Below are 27,636 nucleotides of genomic sequence, written 5' to 3'. Positions count from 1 at the left end.
CACCTCAGCATCCCAAAGTGCTAGGATTACAGGCATGAGCCACCACTTCCAGCTCCTAACATGTGTTTTTAATGTCTACACCTAGTCTTTCCTCATTTTTTTTCCTACTATAACTAATTTTTATGAGCAAATACAGAGCTACATCAACTGGGGATCCTCCAAAATTGACAGTAAGAGACATGCTGTTGCATTTGCAGGCATGCCCACGGTCCAGATAAGTATGCATAAATATTGTGTTGCCACAGTAATTAAGGGCATTCTTCCCAAGATGATTTGACAACAGCAAATCTGTTATAAGTACCTTCTCTAGAAGTATTTGGCAATGATCCTACCACTTCTCTGAATATTCAGTAGAAATACAGATGAAGTAGGATGGTCTAGTAATTAAAAGTATGATCTCTGCAGACAGGCAGGCTCCCTAGTTCAAATTCTGGCTCTAGCATCTACTTGCTGTGTGACTGTGGGTAAGTTAAACTCTTTGAGCCTTAGATTTCTCATCTGTAAAATCCCTCTTTGGTAAAATGGGACCATAAAGGCTACTCCAAAGGGTCGATGGTAAGATTGCCAGTAAATGTAAGTAGAACATACAGCTCAGTACCTGGCATGCAGAGCTCAGCAACAAACAGTAGCAATTACGACTAAGACAGCTTCAACATTCCCCTCAGCTTGACTAAACTTTAGACAGGTTTCTTCGTGAGCATAGGCCCCTTTTCTTAGATCATTTACTTTAGAAAACTTGCAATTATAATTTCTTTCTCTATCTCTTTGTAAAATAAATCTTCTACAACCCAGGAGCATCTTTCTCCAAAGCCTAAGAACCATGCCTTTGAAATGTAATCATCAAGAAAAATTGCACCTCTATTTCTTTGTATCTGTGGGAAAGGAGAAGCCTAACTTCAGTAGGTGCCAATTAGCAAGCACAGATAGCCTGACCCCATTTACCAACCGCATCCCTAGTGTCTTTCGGTACTAACTCACCTCAATTCTTAAAATTCTCCTATCTTTTGTTTCAGTGTGATTGAGTTCAATTTCTCCCCCGTTGCAATAGTCTTGATCTCTTTTGCAATAGTCTTGAATAAAGTCTTCCTTCCCTGTCTGACTCATCCCGTGTAACTTTTCTTATATTATAATGGTTATTACACGGAGAAAGAAGCATGGGTTCTCCTTCTGGTTGTTTCATCTGTGTAACTTTAGTCAATATCCACTGCACAGAATTTCAATAAAAGAAAGCTATCTCTTTGTGGGTTAAAAGGGAAGGGCATAGGGGGGCCAAATAAGAAGCACTATGGTTCAATTATAGTGTTCTCATTTCTTCTGAAATCCTCTAGTTGAGTATTGTAATTTAAATGGAACAACTTATCTCCCTAAAAGACCAATTTTGAAAGACTATTTTCCTTTCCCTGTTAACTGCTCCCAACCCAACAACCATCGTCATTTTTAAAAGAATTCTAAGGGCAAAGAAACTAAGAATCTAAGAGAATGTAATACAATTCATGACCCAAAGAAAAGCAGCACATATTAAATTGCGACTTAAATGCTATTCAAAACATAAAATTGTGCCATTGTAGTACGTGTGTGCCTGCGTGTCTGTGAGTGCCTTTATTTCTCAATGATGAATTATGTTTCAATGAAAAAGAACAATGACTTCCAAGTAATAGTATCATTATATAAGAGGCAATTATGCCACTAAATTTAGATAATTTAGAAATAGTCTTAAGGAGAGAAACAAAAATTAGAGAAAAAGTATGGAAATATAAAGTAAGGAACTGAGATGTATTCTTTTTCTCAATGAAGATAATATTTACTTTTGCTTTAAGATCTAGATACGACAAATGTTTTCTGGTTAACAATTTATCCAAAAAGAAAAAAGAATGTCAACTTTTTTTCTCTCTATTCCAGAGAGCTCCAGAAGGTTTTTAGGTTTAAAAAAGAAAACAAAAAACAATAATAATACTCAAATGTCATATCAGAATTCTTAGGCAAGAGCTGTTGGTCTTTTAATTTGCTCTTAATACCATGATCAAAGAAAAAAAAGGAAAATTTTACAAATCATTAACAGCTTTGAGGATGAAGGAAGAGCAGATTTTCAAGCATTCTTCTTTATTTAGTCAGAAATGACAGGCTCAACCTCAGCCTACTTCTCTGAGGCACATTCCTACCAACTCTTGCATATTAAATTTTGCCAGAGCAATGGGCCTGGCATGGCCTTTAGAATCACAGTGAATCACAGTGACCCTTACCCAACTGAATGTCTCCTCCAATCATGTTTAATGTACAAATATTCTACAGTGCCAAGATTAAGACTTGCATTGCTTTTTTAAAATCCACATTACCTTGTCATTGTGTAAGACAAAGATATATTTAGGATTGAAAGGTGCTTCTTATTAGACCTATTCAGGAAGAAAATAAGTCTAGAGGAGCCAAACTCAAAACATACTCTTCACCATACATAATCAAATTCCTCTCAGAAATAATGTTCTTCTTCTCCATCTATACTTTGGAAAATTACATGAAAATCAGTAGGTACCTGTAATGCAATCAGTGCTGAATTAATACCCAACAAACTGAGTCTTTGAGGGCACCAGCAAAACAGAGGAATCAGGAATGACTAAGAAAAGTTTAACTTTCATGAATTTATGTAGCGTCTTGAAATAAAATGTAAAAATGAAGCCATTTTCATTTCAGTATTCATGAGTTTTATAACATTTTTAAAAAGTAAATTTTCTTTTGAAGATTTTATAAATTACACATGGGGTTATTACAATCTCTTCAGTGTTCAAGGTTTCTAAAATTCTCAATTCAGCCCTGGATACAAAAACTCTAAACACAGAGGGTTAAGGTATTAAAGATGAAAGCTAGTACCCTTACAACTATTTATATTGCAAAAGCTTTGCCCTCCTGCAAGAACATGCAGTTTCCCAAACAGTAACCTCTCTTTACAAGGTTATGCTTATTAGCTGGGATTTGAAGCTCAATAGAAACACTGTTCATCCATGGTTCAATTCAGATTGTAATTTCTTTTTAAACTACCTGACCCTTATAATCATATGGTGAGTTGGTCTGATCATTCATCTTCTCGAGGCCAAGTACTTGGTCTGAACACAGAGTCACTTGTGTTTCTGAAGCCTCTCTGCATCAAGATGATTGGGGTGAAAAACTGTCAATTGAAAAAAGTTTGAAAGAAACCTTTTATACAATGTTTTCATTGTCTCGTTCTTTTTCTGGAACTACAATTTCTGATTGGGAAAACAAAAGTCTTCCTAGATACAAGAATGAGGTTTTAAGAGATAATCTTTGTTTCTAATTAAGTGTGGAAGCTATCAACTATTCCATTGTCCCCAGTGTCAGAATATGCTGAATAAGATTTTGCTTTTTCTCAGGGTCTAGCATTTATTAAGCACTCAGCAAATGCTTACTGAATGAATGAATGACTCTGCCCAAGCTCGTGTCTTTGTCTCGAAGCTGTATCTTCCGTCACAGTATTAAAATGTTTTTTATGAACATGAGCATCTGGCTTCACATACAGAGCAGCACATTCCACACGTTGCCCTAACTGGATCACCAATTGGAGGAAAGTAAGTCACAAGCTGATTGCTTAAACTGGGTTTTTCCCCATCTCTGAACCAATCTCTGAGGCAAAAGGAATGCTATTAGGCTGACTGATTTATATAAAGCAGTGCCTATCGTTTCTGCATTAGGATGGAGTCAATTCCATCCAAAGCCAATAGTAGAGACAACACTCTAAAGGAAGGCCTAGGAGCCATGAGTAACTGCCGAGGGTACCACAGATGCTGGGTTAGACAAGCAAGAAATAGTGACGACGTGACTTCTGTTTTTGTGATGGCTCAGTGGAAAACTGATACATATAGCCAGTGTGTTAGAAATAATTCCACATCTCCTAAGATTTAAAGAAAATCTTTACATTGGTTAAAAAGATACTAATAAGTTTTTGGGTTTAATATTTGATACCAGGCTTTTGTTTTTAAGTAAAAAACTCTAAGATGCAATTTACTGTGCAGTGGAAAGAGTGTTAGGACTCACTAGACATTGTTTAGCTGACTGACCTAGAGTGTTTATCAGTCAACAAAACTATTTCCAGAGAGGTTTTAAAGAAAACAGTTGACTTTATGTAGGCTATGGTTAACATCTTTTGCAGATTTTCTAAGAAATATTTCCCTATCAGAAGTCCCCAAAACATTCCTTTATCATTTTCCTTCTAAATCTTTTATACATGCTTAAGGAAAATGTGCATGCTCTAATTTGGGGGAACATGATCCTTTTTAGGCATTAATTGAATCAACTTTGGTTACCATGTTGTTCTATTTATTTTTTGCTGCTTGAGCTAAAAATTGAGTGACTTCAAATACAATATAATAGTTCCATTTTGTTCTATACAATTTTTACTTTAATAATTTTGTTTAGAACTGTTATACCTACTTCAGTTGAAATTTCTATTATTTTTGAGAGTCTCCTTATCCCTATTAATGCTTTTCGCTTTAATATTTGTAAGGCTAATATTGATATAGCTATCCTAAACAGGTATATTTGCTTGTTTTATTTTTCCTAATTCTACTTTTTGTCTTTCTCTGTCCTTGTACTGGCTTTTGTAAATTGTATATATTGAACAAAGTAGACTTTTTTTTATTAATCTGGTGAGATAGGCAATTTATATTTATTGTAACCATTTGTTATATACTATGCCATTTCTTTGCTTTTTCTATGCTTTTTCTTCCTTTCTTGCATTTTTGTGGTCTATCAGAGTTGGGATTTCTAAAATGTTTTTCCCTTTTTTCGAAATGTTTTCTCTCTACTGGTTTGAAAGTTATATTGTATTGCTATTCTTCAATGGTTATCTGAAAATTTCCTGTTAAGTACTTAGATTAACAAAGTCTAAAGTCATTCATTATCTTAACTTCCACCCTAAAGAGTATCCGGATCTTGGAGTACTCACACTAACTTCTAAGTGCTCCCGGACACTTTCCCCACATATACATTTTCTGAGTTATGTAAAATGTTGCTAGTATTTTAATTATGCTCTTTTTTACTCCACAGAGTAACTACTTCTTAATATAGACAGTATTTATTTACATTTCTCAGGATTATTGATTTTTTAGCTCACCATACCTTCTTGCATCTCAGATTTTCCTCCTAGTCATTTTGCTCTACTCTAAAATTCATCCTTATTCTTAAGTGAAAGTCCATTGTTTGTAAATGCTCATTTTGAGAAAAAAGTGTTTTTAATATACCCTTGATTTTGAGAGATAATTTCACTGGGCACTCATTCTATTGAGTTATTCTCTCAGTACCTTAAAGATGTTATTCCACTGTCTTTTGCCTTCCAGTTTTGTCTCTGAAAAGTCCCCTGTCGGCCAGGTGCAGTGGCTCACACCTCTAATCCCAGCACTTTGGGAGGCTGAGGCAGGTAGATCACCTGAAGTCAGGAGTTCAAGAACAGCCTGGCCAACATGGCAAAACACCGTCTTTACTAAAAATACAAAATAATTAGCCGGGTGTGGTGGTGCACACCTGTACTCCCAGCTACTTGGGAGGCTGAGGCAGGAGAAACAATTGAACTCGGGAAATGGAGGTTGCAATGAGCAGAGATCACACCACTACACTCCATCATGGGCAACATAGCAAGACTCTGTCTCAAAAAATAAATAAATAAAATAAAATGAAAAGTTTCCTGTCAATTTGTCATTCCTTTCTAAGTGGATAGTTATTCTGGCTGCTTTTAAGATCCCTTTGCCTTTATAAGTTTGACTAAAATGAATATACATTGGCTTCCTTTTCCTGGTTGATATACTTTTTGTTTCTTGTGTATGTGGATCCACTTTTTTTTTTTTTTTTGAGACAGGGTATAGTGGCACCATCATAGCTCACTGCAGCCTTGAACTCCTGGGCTCATGTGATCCTCCCTCCTCAGCCTCCCGAGTAGCTGGGACCACAGGTGTGTGCCACCATGCCTGGCTAATTTTTGTGTTTTTTGTACAGATGGAGTTTCACCACGTTGCTCAGGCTGGTCTTGGACTCCTGGGCTCAAGTGATCTTTCCACCTCAGCCTCCCAAGTAGCTGGGACTACAGGTTCATGTCACCGCATCTGGTTAATTCTTATTTTTTTTTTTTTTAAACTTTTGTAGAGATGGAGATGGAGTGGGGGCTCTTGCTTCATTTCCGAGCTTGATCTCAAACTCCTGGTTTCAAGTGATCCTTCTGCTTTGGCGTCCCCAAATGCTGTCATTACAGGCATGAGCCACCACACCGGGTCCCGGGCTTTTCTTAGCTCTGGAAATTTGTCAGCAATTACCTCAATTTTTTTCTGTTTTCTACTTCTTAGACTCCAATTAGCACAAATTAAACCTTCCCATTTATCCTTCAGGTCTCATCATCTGTAATTCATATTTTCTATCCCTTTATCTGTTTTTGCTGCAATATGTTGTTTCCTCAGTTAAAACTTGACAGTCAACAATTCCTTTAGTTGTGATGAATCTGCTCTTAAACGATTCATTATGTTATATATTTCAATAATTAAATTTCATAAGTAAGTTGTCTTTGGTTCTTTTTAATATCTGCCTTTTAACATATCTCTTATTTCATGCTCATTTTAATTCATACATTATTTAAACATATAACTGTTATTCTACTTCTGCTAATTGCAATACCTGAATTCCCTGAATATCTAAATCTACTGTTTCTCAATGCAAATGGTGTGTTTCCTTGCATGTTTGATTAATCTAGAAGCATTAATTAGGGAGGCTTTTCTTCAGAGGGGATTTTCATCCACTTCTTAGAGTAATCACTAGAGTCCATTGACTTAGGACTGCTTTAACGCTTTAAAGCATTCCTGGTTTTATGCAGGAGTCTTAGGTTCACTTTCTTTACTTTGCCTGGAGTCCATGGCTTAGTCTCAGAGGCACAGTTTTCCTTTCTCAACTACTTTAATTTTAGCCCACTTTCATTGGTAATAGCCTTTAGTGATTATCTTTCTTTCTAATGAGCCAGGAAATGAACTAATATTATGTGTGTTGTATTTTATCCAAGAACTAGTTGTCTTTTAGTAGAAGGATCCTTGAGTATACCTAGTCAACCATATGGCAGGAAGCAGAAATCATCTACATCTTAGTTGATTTTGGTAATCTGCATTTTTCATATAAATTATTCATTTTCTGTTTTGTGATATATTGGCATAAAGTTGTTTATAGCATCTTATTATTATTTTAAAATCTATATTTGGTTATTTATCTGTATTTTCCTTCCTAAATTTTTTATGTCTTCTATTTTTTCCAGATGAGTTTCACCAAGTTATGTGTACTTTATATACTTATTTAGAGAGACCAACTTTTGTTTAAATTGATCTTCTCTTCTATAGTATGGGTTTATACTCCAGGGGGTCAGCCAACATTTTCCGTAAAGGGCCAGAAATTTTAAAACTGAAAAATGCAGGAATCAATATGAAACACTTAATTGATAGGCTCAATAGCAGAATGGAAGCTACCGCAGAAAGAATGAATAAATTTGAAGATAAAACGATAGCAATTACACAGTCTGAACAACAGAAAACAGGCAGAACAAAGATGAACAGATCCTCAGGGACTTACGGAACTACAATAAATCTAACATTTGTGTCATCAGACTCTCAAAAGAAAGAACAAAGAAGGCAAGACTGAAAAAATTCTTGAAAAAAATGATAGCTGAAAACTCCCCAAATTTGGCAAAAGACATAAACATACAGATGAAGATACATCATAGTTAAAAACTAAACACACACACACAAAGAAAAAGAGAAAAGACAAATGACACCTATCTACAGGGATCAAAACAATGTAAAAAACTGGATTTTTCATGGGGAACTATGAAATTTTCTTTCCTTTTTTTTTTTTTGAGAAGGAGTCTCATTCTGTTGCTCAGTGGTGCGATCTCGGCTCACTGTAATCTCCGCCTATAGGTTCAAGTGATTCTCCTGCCTCAGCTTCCCAAATGGCTGGGATTACAGACGTGCACCACCATGCTGGCTAATTTTTGTATTTTTAGTAGAGGTGGGGTTTTGCCATGTTAGCCAGGCTGGTCTCTAACTCCTGACCTCAAGTGATCTGCCCTCTTCGGTTTCCCAAAGTGCTGGGATTACAGGCGTGAGCCACCCCTCTCGGCTGGAAGTGGCAGAACAATTTTCAAGTGCTGAAAGAAAAGAACTATCAACCTACAAGTCTATGTCTAGTGTAAATATTCTTCAGATATGAAGGGAAAATCAAGACATTTTCAGATGAAAGAAAACTAAGAGAATTTGTTGCCAATGGAACTACAATAATAATAATAAGGCTAAAAGAGTGCTCTAAATAGAAAGGAAATGATAATAAATGAAGGAGTTTTGGAATATCAGACATCAAAAGTCTAACAAAGTACAACCAAAAACTCTACATATAAATCTGACAGCTTAGATGAAATGGACTAATTCCTCTAAAAATATAAACTATTACAAGTCAATATAAAACAGATATATTAAATAGCCATATAACTATTGTAAAAGTTGAAATGATAATAAAAAGAACTCCCTCCCCAAAAATCTCCAGGCCCAGATGATTTCATTGGAAAGTTCTATCAAATGTTTTAAAAAGCACTGACACCAATTCTATACAATCTCCATTAGAAAACAGAAGAGAAAGGAATACTTCCCAGTTCATTTTGAAGCTAGTATTACCCTGATACCACCAACCAGTATGTCTCATTAAAACAGATGCAAAAATCCTTAACAAAACATTAGCCAAAAGAATTACACTATAATACAAATATACCCCATGACCAAGGGGAGTTTATTCTCAAGGATGTAACAATCGTTCAACATTCAAAAATCAATGTATCTACCACATTAATGGGCTAAAGAAGAAAAATGACATGATTATATAAATTAATGCAGAAAAAGCATTTGACAATTCAACACAAATTCATAATAAAAACTTTCAGAAAAAAAAAGGAATAAAGGATAACTTCCTTAACTTTTTTTTTTGAGGCGGAGTCTCGCTCTGTCGCCCGGACTGGAGTGCAGTGGCCAGATCTCAGCTCACTGCAAGCTCCGCCTCCCGGGTTTACGCCATTCTCCTGCCTCAGCCTCCCGAGTAGCTGGGACTACAGGCGCCCGCCACCTCGCCCGGCTAGTTTTTGTATTTTTAGTAGAGACGGGGTTTCACCGTGTTAGCCAGGATGGTCTTGATTTCCTGACCTCGTGATCCGCCCGTCTCGGCCTCCCAAAGTGCTGGGATTACAGGCTTGAGCCACCGCGCCCGGCCAACTTCCTTAACTTTAGCAAGAGCATCTGCTTTAAAAACCTACAGCTAACATTATATTTCATCATGAAACACTGAATCCTTTCCTCCTAAGACCAGAAACAAGCCAAGGATCTCTACTCTCACTGCTCTTATTTCTGCTGGAATTTCGACCCACTGCTTTAAGGCAATGAAAGGAAAAAAAGGAATACAAGTCAGAAATGAAGAAATAAAACTATTCATTATTTGCAGATGATATGACTGTCTATGTAAAAAAAAAAGTCCCAGGAATCAATCAAAATCCCCTAAAATGAGTAAGTGGGCTCAGTAAAGTCTCAGTATACAAAATAGAAAAATTCACTTTATTTCTATATACTTAGAAATAAAGAAAAAAATACTCCATGTGAACATGGAAATTCAAAATACAATGCCATTTGCAATCTCTCTCAAAAATTAAATTGCCTAGGTATAAATCTAACAAAAATATACAGAATTTGTATGCTGAAAACCACACAATACTGATTAAGGAAAACAAAATTAAAAAGAAGTGAAGTGAAGTGATCCTGCGATCATTAACGGGAAGGCTTAACATGGTAAAGATATCAAATCTCCCCAAATTGATGTATAGGTATAACATAGTTCCTATCAAAATCCCAGTAAGATATTTGAATAGATACAGACAAGATTATTCTAGAATTTATATGGGAAGACAAAGGAACTAAGTGGCTAAAACAATTTTGAAAAAGAATAAAGTGGAATAAATCAGCCTATTTGATTTGAAGACTTACGACAGTAATCAATATTCTGGTCTTGGTGGAGGTATAGACACATAGTCTAACGGAAAAGAATAGAAAACCCCAGCTATAGACCCACACAAATATGCCCAACTGATTTCTCGTTAACTCATTTTTGTTCAACTGATTTTTGACAGACGTGCAAAAACAATTCAATGCAGAAAAGAGAGCCTTTTCAACGAATATCATGTTGGAGTAATTGAATATCCATAGGCAACAACAACAAAAATGAACCTAGACCTAAGTCTCACATTTTATACAAAATTAACTCAAAGTGGAAAAGTAAAATGTAAACTCTAACACATTTAGAAAAGAACATAAAAGAGAACACTTTGGGGATCTAAAGAGAGAGGCAAAGTTCTTTATACCAGAAGCATGATCCATAAAAAGAAAAATGGACAGAGTGGACTTCATCAAAATTTAACACTTCTGCTCTGTGAAAGGCCCAGAAAAGAGAAATGAAAAGACATGCGGCCGGGCGCGGTGGCTCACGCCTGTAATCCCAGCACTTTGGGAGGCCGAGACGGGCGGATCACGAGGTCAGGAGATCGAGACCATCCTGGATAATACGGTGAAACCCCGTCTCTACTACAAAATACAAAAAACTAGCCGGGCGACGAGGCGGGCGCCTGTAGTCCCAGCTACTCGGGAGGCTGAGACAGGAGAATGGCGTGAATCCGGGAGGCGGAGCTTGCAGTGAGCTGAGAGCCGGCCACTGCACTCCAGCCTGGGCGGCAGAGCAAGACTCCGTCTCAAAAAAAAAAAAAAAAAAAAAAGAAAAGACATGCTACTGACCGGGAGGAAATATTTGCAAATCACACATTCAACAAAGGACTAGTATCTACAAAAAAAAATACACACACAGACACACGGATACACACACACATTATTTAAAAGCCCTCAAAACTCAACAGAAAAAATTCCAATTAGAAAGAAAAGACATGAAGAAACATGTCACTAAAGAAGAGATAGAGGTGACAAATAAGCATATGAAACAAAGATGCTCAACATCATTGCCATTAGCGCAGGGTAAATGGCAAATCAAAACTGCAATGAGCTGTCACTATACACCTATCAGAATGACTAAAATAAAAAGTAGAGATACCACCAAATGCTGAAAAGGACATGAAGCAACTGGATCACTCATACACCACTGGTGGGTATATAAAATAGTACGGCTACGCTATATAAGTTTGGCAATTTCTTAAAAACTAAACATTCAACTACTATATGCCCCAACTACTATATAACTGCTGGGCATCTGACCCTGAAAACTAGATTATGTTCACACAAAAACTTGCACACACATGTTTATAGCAACTTTATTTATAGTAGCCAAAAACTGGCCCAATGTCTCTCAGCAGGTAAACAGTTAAACAAACGGTGGTACTTCTAAGCTATGGGATTCTATTCACACTAAAAAGTACCTGTCAATAGACTTGCTACACACAATAAGCTGGATTAATCTCCAGAAAATCATGCTAAATGAAAAAAAGCCAAACCCAAAAAGTTACATATTATTACGATTCCAGTTATGTAGCTTTACAGAAATGAAAAAAAAAAAAAAAAAAAACAACTATGAAAATGGAGAACAGAGTAAGGTTGCCAAGGGTTAAGAAGGGAGTAGGGATGGGAGTGAAGTGGGTATGGTCATCAAAGGCAAGATGAGGGATCTCTGTGCTAGAAGAAGTTCTGTGTGGAAACGTTCTCTACCTTAGCTATACCAGTGTCAATATCCTGGGTATGATATTGTACGACAGTTCCGAAAGATGTTCACTGTGTGGGAAAAGGTACACGAAAGAGGTCTCTGTATTATTTCTTTACTTCTTTTCTTTCTTTCTTTCTTTCTTTCTTTCTTTTTTTTTTTTTTTTTTTTAGATAGAGTCTCGCTCTGTTGCTCAGGCTGGAGTGCAGTGGCGCGATCTCTGCTCACTGCAACCCACGCCTCCCGGGTTCAAGTGATTCTCCTGCTTCAGCCTCCTAAGTAGCTGGGATTATAGGCGTGTGCCACCGTGCCCAGCTAATTTTTTGTATTTTTAGTAGAGATGGGGTTTCCCAGTGTTAGCCAGGATGGTCTCGATCTCCTGACGTCGTGATCCACCCGCCTCAGCCTCCCAAAGTGCTGGGATTACAAGTGTGAGCCACAGCACCCGGCAGGTCTCTGTATTATTTCTTACAACAGCATGTGAATCCAGGTTTCAAAAGTTTAGTTAAAAATACTAGCATTATATATATTTTACACTTTATAAAGAATGGGATCTTTATTTCAAATGTCCATACCATTCCAAAGGAAAGTATTGGTCACATACTCCATTCTAGATTTAAAGAAAATTTAAAACAACATAGAAAATTTCTGAATGACTAAGAAAAATGTTTGACTGCCGATCAGGAAAAGACATAAAGACAATGGTGTAGCCCTAATTTTGAACAAAAAATGTTTGTGTATTGCCTCCAAGATAGAACTAACGTGAATTTCTTGAACAAGAAATGTTTATTTATTGCCTCCAAGATAGAACTAACATGAATGATATATAAGTAAGGTTATCTTACTTATTAGCAAATTTTGGTATATACCCCACTATAAAATAGTACTTAAATGTTAAAACTATGATAACCTTTATGAGGCTGAACATTAAATGTGGCCCTGGAAAGAGGTTGGATGTGGTGAGGCACATTGAAAATGCCTCAAAATGAACTCAAAACGATCACAGCACCTAGGTTTGAAATAAGAATAAAATAAAATATAATATTCCCCATTAAAATCTTGTTTTATTTTTAAAATCATTACTGACAGAAGGATCAGCTTTGATCTGAGAGCTTTTCACCATCTAGTTTTTAGCTATACAAGTTATTAAAAAAGCAAAAGCTTGTATCTTACTTGGATTAAAAACCTAATTTCTAGAAAATAGGTTCTTTTCTTTCTGTTCTGAGTTTAATATTTCAGATCTCCCATTAAACAACTGATTAAAAAACTTTCAGAGGGCATTAGAAAGTGAAATTAGGTATCAGAAAAATCTTAGTCTAGGCTAAATAACTGTATTTATAAGTTTTCTACCAATGCTATTAGGTGTTGGAGTTAGTAACTACTGTCTAACGATACTTACAGTAAACACTTAAAAATTTGTACTTTGGGTTGGCCAAAGTGGGAATTAATGCCCTTTCAAGTTTATTTAAAGATTCAGTTCAGTTCTAGAAAACTCCCTCTCCAACAAGTAGAGGTGTTGTGCGTGTAACGACTGCACAGGAAATCTGGTTTTGCCTTCCACCACTTACATTTTAAGCATAAATGCCATCACTACACAAAACCTACGGGAATCCCACTCTGAGTAATTACGTGACCAACCTCTTAAAAACTTGCCAGAAGCAACAGTGTCTATAAAAACCTATTTAGTGTGTTATTTAGCTCTATTTCTGCATTTAAAATTAGGATTTGGAGAAAAATATTATGTAATATTCATATTAGCCAAATGATTACCAAAACAAAGAAATAAAATTGGTGTATTGATATGGTATTTAAATTATGAGAAAATGCTCCAATAGGAGGATTTTATCTTTATTCCTATTTGATTTAGAAGACAAAGATTTGTCAAGGGATGGGGTAGGGTTAAATTAAAAACATTTTAAGATACGTTTCTTATATGGAGCATACTTACTGTTTTTGCTTTGAGTGCATTCTGATGAAATACAGATTCCAAATTCCCTTTGGCTCTCACCCTTCTGTCTAGTGCTTTGCCCTCTATTTGGGGCAGTAATTCTATACATATCCTGTAAATGTCTGTCCTGATGATCAGGATGCCCAAGCTCTGAATCCAACTGCTGCCACCAAGAGAACGGCTCCTTTTTGGAGCCATTACACACAGATCATCACTCAAATCAGTAGTTTCTCTTTAGAAAACTAGTAATTTTCTGGTAGTCTGTCAATTAAGAAAAGAAAATGAAATTCGGTTACTTAGTAAGGAAAACTGGATAAACAGGAGGCTGGTCCAAAGGGAGATTTATACTTAGACATTTCCTTTCTTCCTTGCCTCCTTCCTTTCACACAGATATTTCCCTTCTTTTAACACACCAAGTGCTTTTCATATGCCAAATAACAAAACGTAAACTCCCTGAGGACAGGAAGCTTATTCTTTTGGTTCACTCTTAGAACACCCTGTGCCCAGGCATTTGGTAGCCCAGCAAAACACTGGCCCCAAATAAGTGCCAAATTAAGTATTTATTAAGGAACTACTATGGGAGGGAAGGAAGAAGGGAAGGAAGGAAACTGTGTTAAGTCTTGGGGCCCCAGAAGCTTAGTATACGTATTTTTCATTTTGTTTGGAAAAAAATTACTTGCTTACCATCTAGAGCCAATGCTTCTACATTTGTCCATCAAACAATCTTTAATGAAAGTGAAGAAAATTCTGAGGCTTCCACTTCATGTGGTTTGAACTGTACATCTCAGTGCTCGTTTCACAATTATGCTAGACTGACAACTCATTGCTCTTTCTAGAATGTCCTCTGCAGTGCAGGTAGACCAGAAACTGCACTTCCCACAAACTCCTTCTGTCTCTGGTTCTAAGTTAGAGTTGACCAGTGACAGGCATTTCCAGGAGAAAAGGAGAGACCATCTTTCCTCAGAGGCCACTGCAGGTAGAAGTGTAGGCAGGCAGCGGACATGAGTTTCATAGCAGTTTCAAAATCTCTTGCAAGTCACTGGCTTAACAGCTGACAGCTGGGGACAGCTCCCTGAGACACACTGTCAGTGCTGCATGCCAAGACAGCACAGCCTTCTGGATGTTCTCAAGAGTCACAGCAGTGCCTGAGCCAGCTCCTAAGATCCACCCACTTTGCAGCTGCAGACACCTCCCTCACCCACCATTTTGATGTCTAGTTCCCTATGTTAAAACACTTTATACTTATAATCCATCAAGTGGTTTCTTTTTTTCTAACTGAATCGTTAAAATAAGCAAAATTCACATTAAAGAAGAAGGTTTCCTACCTATCTTGTGATCTCAGTGAATGAGATGCTGCTTCATCCAATCTACTGACTTTGGAAAATCCAGCTGAAATGAGGAAAGATAATCGTGCATGTCTGGCAACCAAGTAACTTCTTGTCCTATCTCTCATGTCACAGTATTTTGATGACACAAATTCCTAAATACTCAGAAAAAATGGTTTTTATCTTAATTGATTTATAAATTATGTTAGAGTAGCTGTTAAACAGATACTTTTGTCAAAGAAGCAGTATATTGTAACACTTTCAGGCTCCCATTGGCTTAAAATTTGATTTCTTTGCTGATGAGTCAAACTGTTCAAATGTTATGGAGGACTAAAAAGGCCTGGGATTCACAGGTTTATTTTTTGTTTTAACTGAATCATGAAAATACACAATTTTTTTTTTTTTCCAGGAAAGACAGATGTTATTTACCACCAACGAATTTTTATCATATTTAAATGAACTTGAAAATGTCATTCAACTCAAATCCCTCAATTTACTTCAACCCATTCTGAAACTTTGTATTGCAGCAAACCAGCCATGTGAAAGAAATAAATTCAATTTTGACTTTCAAAAAAATAAATGTTGAATAAGTTACCTTGTGAACCTTAGCTATTAAGGTAGACAATGACTTTATTACTTTATTTTCTTTACATAAGTTTTATATTGTATTATGACATTCATTTTTCTACATGAAGACACAAAGATTATACCAACTACATAAACTGTTTTGTACTTTCCTTGCTAAACCACAGATGTATTTCAAGGAAAGAGGGGCCTTTAAAGGCACTTATTTATCATTGTAGGTGTGTCTAAAAAATTGATATTCAAAAACACAACTTTTTTGTGTACAAAATTTTACGATTTTTAACAAAAGCAGTGAAGACACTAAACGACCCAGTGGCGACCTCTTCAAAGTGCAGTGTCCTTGGTCACCGATGCAGATGCTACTGTGGCAGCCAGCGTGCTCAGAGGGTCCAACTCCAGACACTGCATCCACGGCTGTCCTAGACTGAGCTGTACTTGTAAAAGAGATGGTCCCACGTCTACTAAAAAAACAAGCTACTCTATATCAATATGACATCACTCTTTTACCATCAATCATATTGCAAGACCACAGTATTTAACGACGAATACAACAGCCAAATACTTAATGCCACATTGTCATTCAATGTACCGGGCTGGTTAATATCAATCTGTGTTTGAGAATTTCTTTTGAGCACACAAAAACAAATGTATAGTCACTTGAGGAGGAAATTCTTCAGTTTGACTCAAATGGACTCACCATGCCGTCAGTTATGAAAACAACTCTAATCTTATTCTTCACAGGGCAACCTTCACTTTTCACAGCACTTCTAAAACTGACCTACAGAAAAATTCAAATTTTTTTTTTTAATTTGGCTACCATACTATGTTTCTTATTTAATTTTTTTCTAATCAATACTACTTTTACGTTCCAAATATTCTGTGGGAAGTTTTTCCCTCAAAATTAATGTTTCTTAAAAGAATTGAAACCACTAAAGTTCCTGTTTAAACCACTGATCACTGCCCCAGTTAAAATAATAATAATTTAAAATGATTACACTTCAAATAAAGGTACTAAAATCATGCCCCCCAACTTTAAGTGCTTTTGTTGTTACTGGGTACTCACTGTGAAATGAATAGAAGTAAATGTACTTGACCTGTATGAAAATAAACATTTTATCAAGTACAGTGAAGAAACTGAACTGATGGTGAAAGTCATGGGGCCGGGACTTTAAAACAGCAGTAAGATGCTGGTTTATCACCAGAAACCTCATGTGCCTCTGTGCACTTGAAGACCACATTCGAGCAGGCCTGGTGGGCTGGCCGGGCCTCAGAACAGGTGCTGTTTGTGTGAATTCTCCTCCCTGCATTGTCCATTCTGTTCTAGGGCGGTCTGATTCTGGCAACAGGAGTCTCTGAGTTCCAACCACTTATTCACAAAAGAGTTTTCTGTAATCCCTTTTGTGGAAAAAAATGGAGTTTTTCTGACATGCAAAGAAACTTCTATCAGTCTGACAAAGTAGGTAAAATCGGTGACACCCTAAAATAAAAACCTGGAGTGAACTGGTGCTCCAGAAAGATGGTGAATGGCCACAGTGCATGTGGTGACGTCTCCATGCTGAGGTTTCAGGCAGCGCGGCACTAAGTATCAGGTGACCTGTGGTCCCACCAGAGCATAATTCTCATGAAATAGGCCTAACTAGATACCTTTTAACTCATCTTTATTTTGGATGCAAAGATATGGTTTACTTAGCTACTTACTATTTGTTCCCATTTGAAGTCTCAGAGCTTGCTAAGTTAAGCACTGCCTTCAGTACTGAACTGCTATACAAGAACATTATAAAATACAAAGCATAAACTAAGATAATCCTCTTTACAGAATTCAGATTAGTGCATTAAAACAACATTGATTTCAAAAGGGAAGTGAGATAACTGGCAAACATCCAATTGCTTTTCTAATAAAGGATGGCACAAAAGGTAAACACTAAATTTTAAGTGTCGGGCGTGCAAAAACAGTTAATTGTGGGAAAGTTACTTTCCAAAAGTAATTTGGACCTAAAAATAGTAGCCATTATTCTATAAGACATAAGGGAAGGTAAATAATGGCCCACAAAACCAGATGATATGGTTAAGATAACCAGTTTAGTGGAATAACAAACTGGGATCTTTAGAATCCAAACACGATAGGAATTGGTATTGGTTTTTCATACTCTTCTTCCAAATGATGTTAAACATTTATAGTAACTACACTTTCCCCAGTAAACATCAGACTTAAATAGGTCATATGTAAAAACAACCTGTCCTTAGTAATTTTACTAGGCAATCTACAGCAAAAGCTTAATATATACACAGAAGGAGTATCAAATAAACTAGAAAAGTATTCACCGACTTCAGAGTAAAAAGGATCTTAAAAGAAAACCAACAGAAAAATGAAAGACACTTTGTGCTGTTGTGAACCAGAAAAATATACCCCATGAATAGACCTTAATTATTTTACATTATTGAGAATATTTTCCCTGCTGAAGCAAATCAAAATTACATTTGAGAATTTTAATTGAAGTAACACAAATCTAGGTGTGTCACAGTGACAGGGAGATGCAGACAGAATACACACACCTTTAAATTTACAAATTCCCAAAACTAAGTCAAGCAGGCTAAATAAATTACAAATGAAAGGCATATGCAATGTGGGCAAAAACTTAACAACTATTAAATTGAAGACCATGGCAGTTATGTCAGCAGTGATATTTAGAAAATCTTTCGGTATTAGAAAATATCAGATTTAATCCAAAGGAACCACCCCAACCTCCCAATAAAAATAACAAAGTATGGGAACCATCCTTTATACAATAGCTTTAAAATAATAATTTAAAAAAACATGATTACAGGAACCTTCCTACATAATTTTGACAATGTAGTGCAACAGCGTGCTCCTTCATAACTTCAGCGGTTCAGTCCCCATATGATGAGACCAATGATCACAGCTCCAATGACAAGGATAAGAATGATGATGCACAGGGTTTTTCTGGATTTGCGCTGCAGATGCAAAAACAAAAAAACATGTTTACAGATTTAGTGGAGTATCTCCACAGCAACTAAAAATAATTTGGTTCATTTCTAGAGTAAAATCAGTAGTAGTATAATGCCCTCAAATTTTTTACTGCGTTGTTTCTCAAAAATCTCTTTAATATATATGGCAATATTCTTTCAAAAAAATTATGGAACTAATGCTACAAATAAGGGAGCAATTTTTCAACTTTCATTGGTAATTTTTCTAAGGGTGTGGCTGAGCTTAAGAAAGAAGACACCATGAATAAGTTACTGACTTAAACAAGAGACTGAGGTTACCTATGTATGAAAACAGAACAGCTTAAGAGCTTCAACATTCTTTACCTTTTATTACAGTTTTTCTTAAAAATGAATTCTCTGAAGATATCAGTAAGTATAAATTGGCAACTTTTCTTCATGTGTATTTCTTTCTTTCTTTTTCTTTGTTTTTTGAGACGGAGTCTTACCCTGTCACCCAGGCTGGAGTGCAGTGGCACAATCTCGGCTCACTGGAAATCTCCACCTCCCAGGTTCAATTGATTCTCCTGCCTCAGCCTGCTGAGTAGCTGGGATTACAGGCGCCTGCCACCACACCCAGACAATTTTTTTTTTTATTTTTAGTAGAGACAGAGTTTCACCATGTTGGCCAGGATGGTCTCAATCTCCTGACCTCATGATCCGCCCACCTCAGCCTCCCACAGTGCTGGGATTACAAGCCTGAGACACCGTGCCCGGCCCCTCACACATATTTCTTGTTTCCAAAATACAATGATTTTGGAATGAATTTCCAAAATCATTCTCATTCTTTAATATTAATGGGAAACTACATTCAAAATCTCAACAAACAAGTAAAAACCACAGAGCAAATAAAATCACAATGCTGTCACTGAAAACCGAATGGTTAAGAATTTTGTTTCATTCTTCATTCCTGGTCCAGTTGTACATTTCTGTATTTCTTTAATGGCGTTTGTATCTCACATCAACATGCAGGAATCCTTTTTCTTACAAAGTAGAAAAATTTGTAAATTTACTTTGTGTCAAGTAGAAGTACCAAAATATGTATAAAAAGATACATTTCTGAGTCTGAAATTACCCTGAACACCACAGTTTGAATATTTCACATATTCATCTAATTTTTCCAGTGAATACTCCTCATATATCAAACACAATTTCTCTAAAATTTCAATATCATGCATAAATATTGTTCCCAGACTCCACTTGGTTACCACAAACACATGTGTAATGTACCTGTGAGTCATCACGGGTATCCCACAATGGTGGACTTGACGCCTGGGGTACTTCCCTAGTGTGGGGTAATGAGACTCTGGGGCAATGTGGTAATAAGCGAATGTATCACCTTCGTATCAAGGCTTCCAAACAGAACTATTGGAAAGCTGCCTCTTTTCTCAGCACTTGTGCGGCTTAGCCATCTCGTCCCCGCTTTGGGAACTGGGGGAATGAAGCCTGGGGGCAGCTTCCAGTCCCGGGGTGTAGCTTGGGACATGTGCTTTTTCCTGTAGGCTTGGCCTTCCACAAGGAAGAGAAAGAGTAAAACTTGGCAATACATCCACATTCCCCACAAATCCAAAAGCAAAATAAAATACCACGTGAACCTAGTCACTGATGGATCCTGTTAAGTTTCGGCAGTTATATGCTAACAGCTCCATAAGACTTCTGGCATTTGCAGATCTGTGTGTGTGTGTGTGTGTGTGTGTGTTTGTTTTCAATTATTCATGAGGGATACCTAAAGTCCATGACACAGTGATATAGTGATACTAATTCCACTGAGCTGCGTATCTGATATGCACAAAGATAATAAACAGGAGTGACTGTCGGTGAATACCATTGGTTGTAACTCAGCAAACTCCATACAGCTTCATTATTATTTACTTATCACTGAATATGCAGTAATTTGTCCAGTAAAAGATGGACTGTGAAATGAAAGGCAACTTCTAAGGTTAGTGAGAAAAGCAAAAAGCAATTGAAAATGTCTGAGAAGGTGACAATATCTTAGATAGTTTATAAGAAGTTCACAGCGGCTGGGCATGGTGGCTCCCATCTGTAAAGTCAGCACTTTGGGAGACTGAGATGGGTGGATCGCTTGAGCCCAGGAGTTCCAGACCAGCCTGGGCAACACAGCAAAACTCTATCTCTACAAAAAATACAAAAATTAGCCAGGCGTGGGGGTACACGCTATTCGGGAGGCTGAGGCAGGAGGATGTCTTCAGCCCAGATGGCAGCGGTGGCAGTGAGGCGAGATGACACCACTGCACTCCAGTCTGGGCATCAGAGCCAGACTCTGTGTCAAAAAAGAAAGTTAATAAGGCAAAAAAAAAACGATAATTATGAATGACAGCAACAACGGAATGGAGTTTTAAAAAGGAAATCAAATGCTACATGGTATTTAGGGGTTTCCAAAGAGCCTGGCCTTATCCATGCTGAACATCAAAGGTCTGCATATTGTATAATGTATTAATAGTGGATAGTTCTAATATTTGTATAGTACTTGACACATAATTTATATTTGACACATGCATGTGGGCTCCCCATATTAACCCGACTCAAGAAATAAATTCATTCCTGGTGAAGGGTCTGCTGCATGTGGACAGAATATATAATGAACAGTGACACTCCAAGCTAATACGATTTCCACGAGACCTGAAGCAATCTCTCTAGGACAAGGAAAAATTTGTTTCTTTTATTTTTTTATTATACTTTAAGTTCTAGGGTACATGTGCATAACGTGCAGGTTTGTTACATATGTATACTTGTGCCATGTTGGTGTGCTGCACCCATCAACTCGTCAGCACTCATCAATTCGTCATTTATATCAGGTATAACCCCCAATGCAATCCCTCCCCCCTCCCCCTTCCCATGATAGGCCCCGATGTGTGATGTTCCCCTTCCCGAGTCCAAGTGATCTCATTGTTCAGTTCCCACCTATGAGTGAGAACATGCGGTGTTTGGTTTTCTGTTCTTTAGTCCAGAGTGTCAATGACAGAAAGAAAAAGTAAAAGGGAGCAGCAAGAAATGGAAGGAGGGGCCTATTACAAAAAGGTTTCTGAGTAGAAATGTCACAACGACATCTGAGATCCCCGGCCATCAGGAAAGCCTAGAATTGTCTCTGCGGCCCAAACACTAAACTTTCTCTCCCCATGGGCCAACAATTCTGGTTCAACCCTGAGAAGAACAAAGGCTAAAACCAGTTCTAAACTGACTGGTATCATTTAAACAGACTTCTCTTCCATGGGATTTTAATTTTTAACATCTTCAGCCACTTTAAACCTAATCTTTCCCTGCTTCCCCAACACAAACACACATACACACATGAAAAGGCTAAGTTATAAGAAAATCGATCACAGTTAAATGACCTGATAATCTGCTGCCCGCGACAGCTGCTGATTTGCTTGCTGAACGTGCACCTCTGCATTTTCCACATTGGCTTCTATGCTATCTGTAAAATAAAATACACACACACCAATGTGTTAAACATGTATTGATGCTGTAGTAACAAATCACTAGATTTCATTCAAGGTAAGACTAAATATGCTCATTATTCAAAGGTTAATCGTAATATATCATAAAGTTGAATTTTTTTTAAGATGGCTGTAAGAATTATAGTATACACCTATATTATTTTTCAGGTGATCCAAACAATACACAAGCATTTGTAGAACAGAACCTTGATCATTTTCAGTACAGAGCAACTCTGGCTCTACCTGGCAACCCCTGAAAAGTATTGTCACCCTGACATTATCAAATCAGTGTCAGCACAAGGGATGTCTCAGTGTCAAACTTCACAGCTTGTTCCATGTCAAGACCAATGCACAAGAGATCAACTCTCTTCTTTCTACTGCTGATACAAACTGGCACCTTGACCTTTCAAAGAATATTATCTCGTCAGAGGGAAACAAACAGAAAAACCCAAATGCTACAACTTGATCCCTCACTCATTATGTTAGTCATTAATGTTTCTCAATTTCTTTTCCCTCTATGTCTTTGTAAATGGAGTGTACTTTAAGTTATTGGAGCATAATACCTACGCTCTACCTAGTTTGTGTTCTATAATGGCCAACTCAGTAGCAAGCATGTGACAATATTTATTTAGGGTAAATACAGAGTGCTGAAAACCATTTACTCTGTGGTCATCAACATACTTCTGTGCTAAAATCTAGCCCTCACCAAGGGCCCATGCAGGCTTCTCAAATGGTGGCAGTTTTTCTTCCCACCCTCCAGGGGCCTGGAGGTGGAACGGGTGTCATTTTGAAGCATGAGACCCTCGTCTCTTCCTCCCTACCAACTCTCAGCTTTAAATCTCATGCTATCAAACTCAGCCAACCCTCCTTGTTGCAGACATCTATAAATTGCATGGCCTTTTCTTCTCATTCCTTGAATATTTTAGCCTCTGACTCACTGATGCTCTCTCAGATACTTCTCTTATACATACTGGTGACTTCAAGATCCAACTGCTGACCCTTCTAACACCCCGGCCTCTCAGTTCACTGACCATACTTTTTCCAAAGATGAACACCTTTCCTCATCCACCCATTTCCATGGTCACATCCCAAACCCTGACATTCCAATAACTGCAGTTGTTCCATAATCTTAATTTGAAGGGTCTCACTCTCTTGATTACCACCTTCTATCTCTAGAGCTCACTCCTTCTAATTCCCTGGCTCCAACGATTTTCAACTTTCATTGATCCTACCACTTTTTCACTGTCCCTCACATATGGCATGTCCTCACTTCCCTCCTTACCCTAGCCTTAGAGTCCTTGGACAATCACTTAGCCTCAGCTTACACTCATCCCCAGCTCCTTGCCCCTCCACTTTAGTCATATGACAAAACCCCAATCAGTACTCATGCAGCTGATAATGGATGTAAAAGGGATTAACCATGTTTCACTTTAAAGTCATGACAGTCCAGCAGGTCTACTTCATTTCCCTGATTCCTGAAAGACTATGTCATACTCTCTCTTCTCTCCTCAAGCTTCTCAAGCCTCCTCCGGCATTATCATTCTCAGCCCATGACCTTGATTTCTAGTTCTCTGAGGCAACAGGAACCATCAGAAGACATTTCCACATGTTTTCATGACCCGATCTACATGCAATATCTGTGTGCCCTGACAACTTTCTTGTCGCCAAGAACTATCATACCCCGAGCAAGAGCCAACTTTTCCACTTGTGCATTTTATCACATTTCCCATCATTTAACTCAAAAACCTCAGTCCAGCAAACTCCCTCCCTCTCTTACTTATCATCAATATTTCTTCCCTGGTAGATCACCTCCATCAATCCTACCTTACAAACAAGCAAACCAAAAACCTCTCATTTACTCCACATCCATTTTTGCAACTATGCCTGCATTCTCTGTTTCACTTTCCCTCTTTACTCCTCGAAAGAGTCATCTATACTTGGTATCCACCACTGTTCTCCTCCCATTCTCTCTTGGGCCTACTTTTATCATGCTTTCACCTACACTATTTCACCAATGCAGCTCTTACTGAGGTCACCTATCCCTACACATTGTTAAATCCAGGAGTCAAATCTTAATCCTCATTTTACTTGACCTGACACAGCAGCATTTGAAACAGCTGACCAGCCATTGTTCTTGAAGCACTTTTTTTCCCTTCCCTTCTAGGATGATACATTCATTTGGATTTCCTCCACATCACTGGCTATTCTTTAGTCATTTTTATTTGTTCTCCTTCAATTGTCTGGGCTCTAAATCAGAGGTTAAGAAGCTTTGTCTGCAAAGAGCCAGAGAATGAATAAGCTTTGTGGGTTGTATGATCTCTGTTACAAGTATTCAACTATGCCTTCACTGTGCAAAAGCAAACATAAACAATACATAAATGAATACATGTAGTTTGAAGACACTGTTCTAAACATTTAGAGGATCCAGGGCTAAGTTCTCAGATCTCTTCTATTCTCTATCCAGACTTAATTCCTGGATTATCTCACCCAATCTTGTGGTGTTAAATACTATGTGTACACAGATCACTCCTAAATTTAGATTCCCTGCCCAGACTTCTCCCCTGAACTCCATATTCACTTTAATAATGTCTAGAAAACCTTCACTGGGTGTAAAGGGGCACCTCAAACTTAACATATTCAAAAATGACTGATTTATACCCATCTAAGCCTGTTCCATTTATAGATTTCCCCATCTCAGAAAACAGTAACTCCACCATCATAGTGGGCCAAGCTAAAACCTTAGCATCACCCTCAAATTAACTCTTTCTTTCACACTCATACCCAGGCAGTCAGTAAATATTTTTGGCTGCTCTCCACTTAAAATATATCTGAAATCCATTAATTTCTCACCATCCCTCTAGTTTCATCCTGATCCAAGCCAACAAGATTGTGCATCTGGATGACTGCAATAGCTTTTTAGGTGATCTCCTTGCTTTTGGTCTTTTTCCATCAGCCAAGTGAGTCTTCTGAAACCTAAGCAGGGTTATAGCACTCCTCTGCTCAAATCCTCCTTGGCTTCTCATTCATTTGTAAAACCTGAAGTCTTTACATCGGTTCAGGGTCCTAAATGATGTCATCCCCTGCCCTTGGACATGATCTCCATCTCCTTCTTGCTCATTAAAAATGTCAGCTACACTTCTGCCTCAAGGCCTTTGTACTTGCTGTTCTCTCTGCCTGGAACAGTTTCTCTTACTCCCTTACATATACCAAGGCTTCACTAAAATGTCACCTATCAGTAAGGTCATACCTGACTACCCTGTGTCAAGCAGCAACAATTTCCACCCCAGCAGTCCCATCCCTCTACCCTGGCCTTATTTTCTCCTTCACTTATCACTATTTACTTGCTTTTCTCACCTTTTTAAAAAATTATCTTTCCTCCCATTATAAGACCAATTGAGATAGGGTATTTTATCTGTTATCTAATTTCAGCTGAATCCCCAGTGCCTAGATTTGTGTCTGGACATAGTAGCCACTCAACGTATTTTGGATGATGAATAAATTAGTTTTTGAAATTTTACCCTGTGATCTAATGGGGATACAGAGGAGGGTAAGAATAGATAAAAAATAGTTACACTGAAGTAAAGATGCAAATATCTCAGTTGGACCAAATTCAGAAAATAAACTAAAAGCATCTTTAGACATACCAATAGATAGCTCCAGATTTCAAGACGGTCAGGATCCTGATGAATGCTAACAACTACCCCTTAATTGAAATGCTATTACATTCAATATTTAAGGGATTCTTAGCAACTTAAAAAAAATCACTTCTAAAAAGAATTCCTAAATTCTATGTAATACTACTAAATTCATCTGCCAAAAAGCTATTAAAATGAATGACTAGGCAAATGGCTACCTATTCCCTAATACCTAAAAAACAAGATGTCATGCACAGTTACATATACCACAAGTTTTCCCAAAAGTGCTTAGCATGATGACAATTAAATTGGAGTAAGACTAAAATCAGAGGCCCTGGAAATAAGCTGGAATAATGTTTCATGGTGCCTTCTATGGTCTTGGCAGCAGTAGGCCCTGATTAAATTTGGGCTTCTGAAATAAATCAAGCTGGTTATTTCAACCAGCAGGAGTCAAAAATGAGATCTGTTTTAGATAATGCCAAGGGTGATGCTTACTGTGTTTTATAGACATGCTTTTGGTTCCAGGGAAACCAAAAAAGGGATGGAAAGTGGTTACTCTTGTGTGAGAAAGTTACAGCAGGTAAACTGCATGTAGCTTGCTCTCACCTCCAAAATCTAAGTCAGCAGGTCTTACCTATTACATCTCCTTGTTCATGAATCATCATTCCCAAATCTTTAAATATTTCATTAATATCCATAATATCAGCCTAAGAGAAGAAGGCATATATTATTATAATCAGAAATTCAGTCCCCATTCCACAAAAGAGGAAAAATTTTAAAAACCCAAACCACTACTCACACATGGGTGAGCATGCATCTATAATACATAAATATAATACATAAACTTTGGAAATATCAGGAAAATATTTGACAATAATTCAGAGGAATTTGAACAATAGCCACCAGCTCGCTAAAATAAGTCTGTGGCATTAAAAATACCAAGTGAGTGAGGCAGGATAGAAATAAAGGATCCATAATAGAGAAGAGCCATGGATTGCTGAGTTCATTTTATACAATCTGATAGTTTTATTACCACAAGCAGTATCTATTTACAAGGGTATGAAATATTCTTGGCACGTATTTCTAGTAAAAATTTACATATCAATTTGACAATTTAAAATAAGAAAACACTAGATGTAAATTTAAAGTCTCACATTAATAATTTGAGCATGCAACGGATTAGTGAAATGTCACTACTGAATAAAAAAGTTATAAATTTAGTGAATAAAGAAAATATAAATTTACTTTTCTTCAATGACACAATTAACTATTTCATAAAGTTTTTATAAGGACTAAATGAGATAATTAACATAAAGAATTCATCCCACAGTGCCTGGCACATGGAAGGTCTTCAATAAATTGTAGCCACTATTAGCTATTATTAGCCTTTTTTCTAGGAACTAAGTAGGTTCCATAAGAGCTATGACTTAAAAAATCTTTTAGATCTCTTTGATGTCATAAACATAGCAAAGAGAAATAAAATTCTTTGAAGGCTTTATAAAAGATCTTACTCATGCACATATGATATGTATCATGTATCCTGGGAAGACATCCAGACTCTCGGACAGACATTTATCTCTACACTGGTATTTTCTCAATACTAAGGTAGTCCATAGATGGCTTAATAGAATAATAATAATTTTTAAAAAGCTGCAGTAGGAGGGAGTATGTTCCCTCATCCTAGTACAAACAGTAAGGACAATATTATTTTTTTAAAAAAGGAATTATTCTAATTTATACATTACAAATGCTACCAAACTGATACATTAATTTTCTTTCTCTGGGCCAGACATGGTGGCTCACACCTATAATCCTAGTACTTTGGGAGGCCAAGGCAGGCAGATTACTTGAGACCAGGAGTTTGAGACCAGCCTGGCCAACGTGGTGAAACCCTGTCTCTGCTAAAAGTACAAAAAATTAGCCAG

General features: G+C 37.2%; 1 protein-coding gene and 1 long non-coding RNA gene across 3 annotated transcripts in view; both read right to left on the bottom strand.

Moving 5' to 3' along the window:
* Positions 1–2,673: 2,673 nt before the first annotated feature.
* LOC117097519 lies at positions 2,674–5,475 on the bottom strand. The gene is made up of 2 exons (XR_004442975.1): positions 3,417–5,475; positions 2,674–3,157 (listed from the first exon to the last, which is right to left on the bottom strand). It is a non-coding gene; the product is annotated as an uncharacterized LOC117097519 (long non-coding RNA).
* A 9,896-nt stretch (positions 5,476–15,371) lies between these two features.
* Positions 15,372–27,636, bottom strand: part of STX7 (syntaxin 7) — a 55,679-nt gene continuing 43,414 nt past the window's right edge. Inside the window, exons 8-10 of one of the 2 annotated variants that reach the window (XM_033235436.1) lie at positions 26,346–26,418; positions 21,972–22,054; positions 15,372–18,588 (exon numbers count right to left, since the gene is read on the bottom strand). In XM_033235436.1, coding sequence (XP_033091327.1) covers positions 18,496–18,588; positions 21,972–22,054; positions 26,346–26,418 — 249 coding nt within the window. In that variant the 3' untranslated portion in view covers positions 15,372–18,495. Of the gene's footprint in view, positions 18,589–19,212; positions 19,602–21,971; positions 22,055–26,345; positions 26,419–27,636 lie in introns of those variants that run through there. The other variant, XM_033235437.1, reaches the window with a different exon arrangement.

Source organism: Trachypithecus francoisi, unplaced genomic scaffold, assembly GCF_009764315.1.
Source record: "Trachypithecus francoisi isolate TF-2019V2 unplaced genomic scaffold, Tfra_2.0 Lachesis_group15, whole genome shotgun sequence".
NCBI classification, from domain to species: Eukaryota; Metazoa; Chordata; class Mammalia; order Primates; family Cercopithecidae; genus Trachypithecus; species Trachypithecus francoisi.
Note: the sequence above shows the minus strand (reverse complement) of the source record. Positions and strands in the feature narration are given on the sequence as shown.